This window comes from Bos mutus, unplaced genomic scaffold, assembly GCF_027580195.1.
Source record: "Bos mutus isolate GX-2022 unplaced genomic scaffold, NWIPB_WYAK_1.1 CTG700, whole genome shotgun sequence".
NCBI classification, from domain to species: domain Eukaryota; kingdom Metazoa; phylum Chordata; class Mammalia; order Artiodactyla; family Bovidae; genus Bos; species Bos mutus.
The window spans coordinates 1,805-9,862 of record NW_027220179.1 but is presented as its reverse complement, the minus strand read 5'-3'; the positions used below and the strand labels follow the sequence as shown (position 1 = coordinate 9,862).

The window sequence follows — 8,058 nt, the reverse complement described above, 5'->3', positions numbered from 1 at the left end:
CGGGCCTGTTTCCACTCAAGGGCAGAGAGACATCCAGGCTGCAGGAGTGTAGGCTGGTCAGCTGGCTAGGGCAGGGAGGCCATGAAAGCTCCAAGGACTGGACCATCCATCTCTAGCTGTCAGGGTGCACTCTGCCCCAGATTGGCACCAGACGCCTCTCCTGACTTCCAGCTCGGCAACTAACCTCAGCTTTTCTCCTGTGCTCCCTGTACCTTCGCCCCTGCTCCCCAGTTCACTGGGTCCAAGATTCATCCTCCTGCCCTTTACTGACCCCGAGGAAGGGGAAGCAAAAGTTTTGGTGCCTGAGTCTCGGGGATGAGTGCTAAAGAGGAGAGGGGGAGAGTATGCAGGTTCCTGCTTGCAAGGTGGCACCGGGGGGTGGGGTAGAGACTCCACTGAGAGGGTAGGGCCCGGGAATGGGGAAGATGAGCACACCTGTGCCTGTTACCACCTACTTAAGTAAACATGCAGGCAAGGTCATCGATGGCAAGCCAGGGGAGAGATCGAGGGTGCTCTGACAGGAAAGCAGAGTGGTCAGGGTAAGCAGGACAGTGAGTGCAGTGAGGGAAGGGTGAAAGACTGGAGCTCTGTAAGGGGGTCACGAGTTCCTTCTGACAGGGAGGCAGAATGGCAGCAATGAATGGAAACTGCTAAACCCCAGAGGAGGGTGTTTAGAGAACTAGAAGAGGGCCTTCAGGGAAAAGGGAGGACGTGCCAATGTGGCCAGACAGAGCCCACACAGAACACAGACTGGGGGCGCTCCGCTGGCCTGACGGCCTGGATGGTAGCAGAGGCTGACCCAGAGTCCCCACCACAGATTCCAGAGGTACTGTTCTGGAAAATGCTCTGAGGTGGAACAGCTTCCCACCAGGCCTCGTCCCACTCCCTTAACCCCTACCCCGCAGAGAGAGGGCAGAACACAGAATATGAGAAGTCCTTTAATCAAAAACTGCTGTGGCAAAACCAATACAATATTGTAAAGTAAAATAAATTAATTAATTTTTTAAAAAAACAACTGCTGTGAGACTGGGGCAGAGAGGGGGCAAAACAAGGGGCAGAGGATGCCCTGGTGGAGGCAGAACAAGAGGCAACAAGCTTGGCCACAGCTCGCCGGTCCCGGAGGTAACAGCTGCTCCTCTTGCAGGAAGATACTGGGCTCAACCTGTGAAACAGCAGTCAGGAAGAGCCTCAAGCCAGGGCCAGCCCACAGCCCTGCTCAACAGCCGACGTTGTGGGAAGGGGTATGGAATGTGTAACACTCACTTCAAAGGATCCGGAACTTCTCAGCCAGGTACTGCATGGAGGCTGCAACAGGGAGAGGCATAAACAGGTGCTCCAGACAGACGGACACAGAAGCCTGTCCCCCTGTCCCCGTGAGGAACCACCTAGCCCTGCAACCTGAAACCCACGTACCCCCAGCCCTGATGCAAAGAAAGAGCTCTGGGCCTGATCGGGCCCCACTACCCGAATTAAATGTGGAGCCATTTCCTAAAAGGAAACAAAATGTGCCAGCAGCTCTCAAGCTTGGGGCCACGCCCAAACCATTCAAAAATTGTCTCGCAAAATATCCAACAAGAACCTTAGAGGCCACACCAGATCAACAAGGCATCTCTACAAGTCCTATCAGAAGGAACTCTCTAGGACTCGAATGGCTGGCAGAGTGTGCACGCAGTCCACACAGTACGTTGTTACTTGTCCACATGCCCCAGGGGCAGGCTTGCTAGGTTCTCCTCCCCACAGGAATGCTGATCCCTGCGAGGTCCCCCGCACCTGCAGCCCACCCCACCCCAAGGGCCCACCCCGCTTCTGCACTGAGAACCCGCTGTTCTCTGTCCCTGGTTCCTCATACCAAGTTGCTCCTTAAGGTCGTCTATTTCTTTCTGTAGCACCAGACACTAGGCCAGCAGACACAGGAGGAAGAGAAATGGTTAGTATACACCCGCCTCCCCTCTCCTCCTCCTCTCCTCTCCCCTGGGCCCTTCATCCCAAAGCCAGGTGTCCAGACTGGCAAGGGAAAGACTTTCCTCAGTGGAAAGGAGGTGGGCTCCCTCCCTGGGGTGTGGGATGGGGACGGGGGGGAGGAGGGGGCCCACACATATCAGTTGAACTTGGACCCAGATCCCACCATGGGGTTTGGGTGTGCATTTCCAGGAGTCAGAAGAAGCATTACCCGAGGACAGCCCTGCCTTCTGGGTGGCTGCTGCTGCCTTTTCAGTCTTGGGTGATGGTCAGCTGGTTTCTGGTCACCTGACAGGGAAAAGACACACAATCCAGCTTCCCAGGCTCCCAGTGAGGTGGAAAGGGCCAAGCAGGGTCTAACGTGAGGTGAGGCAGTACCACCCTCTGCTAGCATCAAGCCTCCCCTGCTCTGCCTGGCAGGCAGCCCAAACCTTCTCTCTGGGCCTGCCCCTCCTATTCCGCAGGGGCAGCCATTTCACCACGATGGTCTCCAAAGACTGTGGTTCTGGGTTCGAGCTTCCCAGAGCGGCAGCCACAGCCAGCACCTGGGAGAGCAATGTGGGCGAACAGCACTTCACAGAAAAGGCTATTAGCCTGCAGGTCTACGCCCAGAGTAGCTGTTGGGGCACTGCCACCAATCACCCCTGCCAAACAAATCCCACACAGAAGGTGATGGGGCCAGGGTCAGCCCTGTTGACACCCTGTTTCCCATGGGAGAAGTGGCCTGAGAGCAACGCTGAGCCCCCAGAAAAGAGAGAGTGAGTCAGAGACGGAGGTTTCTGCCCTCACCCCTGGTCTCCACCCCCCAAATCAAAACCCAGGACACTCACCTGAGGGGCCAGGCCCTCTGGGCATGACTTCTCCCTTGTTCATGGCCACGGGCTTTGAGTTGCCTGAATCCTGCCCACCTCTGATGCTGAGGTTGGCGGTGCTGGGTTCTCCATGATGCACCCGTGGACAAGATGGCCACGGCCTGTCAGTGGTCAGCTAAAAACAAAGATTTCTCACTGATCTGGAGTAAGGACGCGTGTGTGTGTGTGTGTGTGTGTGTGTGTGTGTGTGTGTGTGTACCAGTGCATTTATGTGTCTATGTCTGTGTGTGAGAGAGCTCGTATGATTCAAGACTGAGCTGAGGCAGGGAATTGGAAAGAGAATTGAAAGGCTGATCTCTTTAGCACATTTTCTGTCAGTCAGCCCCAGGCCAGCAGGCAGAGCTGAGCAGGGGACAACAGTGTGGAACTGAGAAAGCCTGGGGCCCCTGCAAGGAAGGTTTGGGGAACAGCCAGGAAGTAGGATTCAGGAAAGTGATGCGTCTAAACACCGAAGCTCTGTGAAGCTTTTAAGGGGTCCCCTCAAATCAATTCCCTTCCACGCCAGCCCCAGCCTCATGGAGGAGGCTGGAAACAGGCCAAGGGTGGAGAACCGAGCCCAGCACACCCAAAGTGCTACCTTAACGTTTGTCCCTAATAAAAGGACCCCAAACTGGCATCCTAATGACCCAGTGACGACCCCTGAGGAATGGAGAGAGGGGAGCACGGGGTGAAGACATGTGTCCTGGGGAGGGTGGGAGGGGAAGAGTGGGGAGAGAGGAGGGGCCTGGCATACTCACTTGGCCCTTTGGGACTGGGTCTCTATTTGGGTCGTTGTCTTCCCCTGACACCGCCGTTGCTGCCACCAACTCCCGGGCCCGCCTAGCCACAGATTTCTTCCCAGCGCCGGTGTGCTTGGACTCTTTGGCTCCCCAAGGGACCAAGGCATACTTCTGGGACCTCCCAAGCAGCGGGATGCCGGAGATTGGGGGGAAGGTGGCCGGATCCAGGGGAGTGGCCGAGATTCCCCGTCCCCAGGAAGGGAAGGTTCTCCCCGGGGCAGGTTTGGAGACGCCCCCAAGGGATTTCTTCTCCTGGACCCTCTTCCTCCTAGGACTGGGCCGCGGCAGCCTGCCTGTAGCGGCAGCTGCAGTAGCTGCTGCTGCTGCTACTCCCGGGAAGCTGGGCAGGCTGCCCCCCTTCCCCCAGAGCACGCTCTGTATTTTCTTAGGGGGTGAGATATCCTGCTGCTCTGCATCGCCCTGCTTGCCCTGCCTTTCCACAACCGAAATCAATCCTCGCGGAGCCGAGGACAGGCAAGTGCCTGGTACGTTAGGGAGAGTCTCCCTGCCTTGGACATTCGAGTGTCTGGGTGTGTCCCGGGGATCCTTGGGGCTGTTCAGCTTGGCCTGGCCTCCGTCTTTGGGATAAATGCTCACCCTCATAGGCTGTATCTCACTGCACTCATCAGAGGACTCGGAGTCGGAGAACAGCCTGGCTGGGCTTACTGAGGGGGGCCACTGGCGATCCACAGCCACGTTAGTGCTTCTCTTAGGGTTCCCCCAGGCCCGGCCCGCCCTGGGCCTGCCGACCCAGCGAGGGCCGGCCTCAGCCCGTGCCGCTTCCCCACACCTCTGGGCGGCCGCGCCTCGACTGCCGGGACGCGCCTCGACGTCCCGCAAGGGAGACACGTCGCCGACCCCGTGGCTCTCCGGGGACATGTGTCTGCGGATGCCCAGCAAGTCCAGGTCGGCCAGCTGCCGCAGGATGGCCGCCACTGACTCGTCAGACAGCTGCACGGCGTACCCTGTGTCGTCGGCCGGGGAGCCAGGTCGACCTTCGCAGCCCAACAGCACCGGCCCTCCCGCTTCCAGCACCTCCCGCTCTGACTCGAAGCCCTCAGGGTCTGGGAAGCCATCCCCGCCCTCACCCTCGCCACTTTGCGGTGCCCCGGGCTCGGGGCCGGGGTCGGGGCCGGGTCCCCGCGGGGCTGTGGAGCCGGCCTCAAGGCCGCTGGTCTGCTCCCCGCACTCTGAGCCGAAACCCGGTCCCCAAACAAGCACCTCATCATCTGAGGAGCTCATGTCGCGATCTGGGTGGCCGCCGGACCTGGGGCGGCGACGGTTTATCAACCGGGTCGCGGTGGCGGCGGTGATGGCGGTCGGGGCACCTGAGGCGAGTGGCGTCTGGACGTGCCGTCAAGCACCACAGGCACCGCACGCAAGAGATCGCGGCAAACGACGCGAGGCTTTCAGCGTGCCAGCGCTGCCGCCTCCTCATTGGTCCGGTTCCCGCCAACCAGCACGCGCCTTGTTTGCCCGCCCCCTCGAGGTGTAACCAATGGGGTCGAGGGCCTCCTCTGGTTTGTTGCCAAGCCCCAAAGCCATGCCGGCAGTTGGCGAGTTGGCTGGTGAAGGTCATGCTGCGAGTGTATCTCTGTCAAGCCTCTCGTCCCACCTCCTCCTGTCCCACCTCCCCTTTCCGGTTAGAGTCACAGCCCTGAGTTCTGACTGTGTACGAAGTGGGTGGAGCGGGAGGCTGAGGGGGGGGGGGGGCAGGTACTGAGGGTGCTGGGCGCCTAGCACGTGCTGAAGGCATTTGCCAGCCCTCCTTCCACCACAAGTCTTATGACCCAATGGGAGAATGGGCAGAGGAATCCTGCACTCAGTGATGAGTGGTCGGCGTACTTCTCCCTAAGTGGCCAGAGGACAAAGGGATCGTAGTTTTGTTCTGTAACATCTCTGCCTCAACTGCTCCATCAAACGTTCTTGGCAGGCAGATTTGGGGGACAGACTGGGGTTGACCTCACTCCCTCAGCTCTTTCCCCACTCTGAGGCAATTCAAAGAAGAGAGAGTCTCAGTCAGTGTCCAGTTACACCCGCAAAGATGCTCACCCCTGCTGATCCTGGAGATGTAAACTAAAACCACGAATCGGGCTTCACACACTAGGATGACAAGCTTCCAAGTGCTTAACCATTCTGAGAGTGGGAGAGTTTAGGAGCAAACCTCTGTGGTGGTGGTGCAAGAAATCCATTTGGGAGGTAATTTGGCACAATCTATGAAAGGCAACTTACACAGCAGAGACCCCATGCCCGGCACTCTTCTAAGTGCTGTACGTAAATAGTAATGCTTCCTTGTGACACTCCTAGGACTATAGTACTAATGATTACCAGCCTCTTACAGGTGAGGAAACAGGTACTGAGAGGTTCGGCCACTGGCCCATGGTCATTTGGCCCATGGGAATCAGTGGTAGAATTGAAGCCAAGCAGTTTGACTCCAGAGTCCTTGCTTTGATCCAAAGATCTAAAAAAGCTATTTTTTCCCCCTCTATCAGGAAGTCCACTGCCTGGCACATCTTCTAAAATTGAGGGTTTATTTCTCAGATGTCTGTTTTACTCCATTGGTCTATTTGTTAATATGGCAGTAACACACAGTTTTGATTACTGTAGCTTTGTAATGTTTTGAGATCAAGAAGTCTGAGTTCTCTACTTTTTCTTTGTCCAAATTGCTTTGCCTGTTAAGGATCTCTTTAGATTCTACTTAAATTTTAGGACAAGTTTTTCTATTTCTGTGAAGCATGCTATTGGGATTTTGATAGGGTTTGCTTTGTTTTTTGTTTTTTGTTTGTTTGTTTGTTTTTTTCCACTTGGTATTATCTTTAATTACAAAGACTTTTCCAATCTCATCACATAGAGATCATTTTATCCACTGCTCTGTTTGGCTGCCAATCTCTTATCTCTCTCCTCAGCAATGGTAAGGCGAATACCCTTTCCACGAGGAAGAGAGATCCATGGTTTGTTGCCTTTGCCAGTAACGAAAATGTTTGAGAGCTGTGTGGCAAAGCTGTTGCCGTTCGCATCTTTCACATGAACTACATCAAAAGAACCTAGATGCCTCTCCCGGTTTGAAATCACACCAATTCTTCCCAGGTTAGCACCTCCAGTCACCATGCACAGGTTACCAGTGTCAAATTTGATGAAATCAATAATCTTGCCAGTCTCCAAGTCAATCTGAATGGTATCATTCACCTTGATCAGGGGATCAGGGTAACGGATGGCACGAGCATCATGGGTTACCAGATGAGGGATTCCTTTTGTCCCCACAAATATCTTTCTTACTTTGCACAATTTATACTTGGCCTCCTGAGGTGTAATACGATGAACAGCAAAGCGACCCTTGGTGTCACAGATCAAACGAAAATTCTCTCCAGTCTTATCAATGCCGATGACATCCATAAAACCAGCAGGGTAGGTTATATCAGTGCGGACTTTGCCATCAATCTTAATGAAATGCTGCATGCAAATCTTCTTTACTTCATCTCCAGTTAGGGCATACTTAAGTCTATTCCTTAGGAAAGTGATTAGGGGGAGACACTCCCTTAGCTTGTGGGGGCCGGTAGATGGACGAGGGGCAAACACACCAGTCAGTTTATCCAGCATCCAATGTTTTGGAGCTGCTACGCATTTCAGGGGCTTCTTGGGACCCCGAGCCATGGCTGCGCTAGGCACGAAAAGAGTAGGGTTTGCTTTGGATCTGTAGATCACTCTGGGTAATGTGTTAGAAGAACAGATCCAGTGGAGTGTGTGTGTGTGTGTGTGTGTAAAAGAATTGACTCATTCAATTATAGAAGCTGGTGAGTCCCAAGATCTAGAGGGTGAGTTGGGTAGCTGGAGACCCAGAAGAGCCAGTGGTTTAGCTCTAGTCCAGGTTAGAAGGCCTAAGAACCAAACCAGTAGAGCTGATATTTCAGTTTGGGTCTAAAGGCAGGAAAAGAAGCTGATGTCCCAGGTCCAAAGGCTTTCACGCAGGAGGAATTCTCTTACATGAGGAAAGGTTGCCTTTTTGTTTTATTCAGCCTATCAGCTGATTAGGTAAAGCCCACCCACGTTGTCGGGGGGAAATCTGTTTTACCCAGTTGACTGATTTAAATGTTAATCTCATGAAAAAGCACCCTACAGAAACACCCAGAATAATGTTTGACTAAATATCTAGGCACTCTGTGGACCAGTCAAGCTGACACATAAAATTAAGCACCTCAGATAGTATGGGCTGCTTGACAATATTTAGTATTCCAGTCTGTGCAGACAGATGCCTTTCCATTTATTTGTCTTTTTCAGTTTCTTTCAGCAATGTTTTGTAGTTTGCAGTGTACAAGTTTTTTGACTCCTTGCTTGAGTTTATTCCTCAGTATTTTATCCTTTTTTGCTGCTAATGTCAATGGAATTGTTTTCTTAATTTCCTTTTCAAATTGTTCTTTGTTAGTGTATAGTAATACAACTGAATTTTGCTT

General features: G+C 53.9%; 2 protein-coding genes across 2 annotated transcripts; both read right to left on the bottom strand.

Moving 5' to 3' along the window:
* Positions 1 to 1,264: 1,264 nt before the first annotated feature.
* LOC102275099 (uncharacterized protein CXorf49 homolog) lies at positions 1,265 to 4,852 on the bottom strand. Its single transcript, XM_070367026.1, has 5 exons — positions 3,569 to 4,852; positions 2,790 to 2,946; positions 2,171 to 2,247; positions 1,850 to 1,895; positions 1,265 to 1,305 (listed from the first exon to the last, which is right to left on the bottom strand). The coding sequence occupies exons 1-5, from the start codon at positions 4,850 to 4,852 to the stop codon at positions 1,265 to 1,267; spliced, it is 1,605 nt and encodes a 534-aa protein (XP_070223127.1).
* A 1,567-nt stretch (positions 4,853 to 6,419) lies between these two features.
* On the bottom strand, positions 6,420 to 7,278 carry LOC102275391 (small ribosomal subunit protein eS4, X isoform). The gene has a single exon (XM_005908999.3). It carries the CDS (start codon positions 7,259 to 7,261, stop codon positions 6,470 to 6,472), a length of 792 nt encoding a protein of 263 aa, XP_005909061.1. The 5' UTR covers positions 7,262 to 7,278; the 3' UTR covers positions 6,420 to 6,469.
* Positions 7,279 to 8,058: the final 780 nt, after the last annotated feature.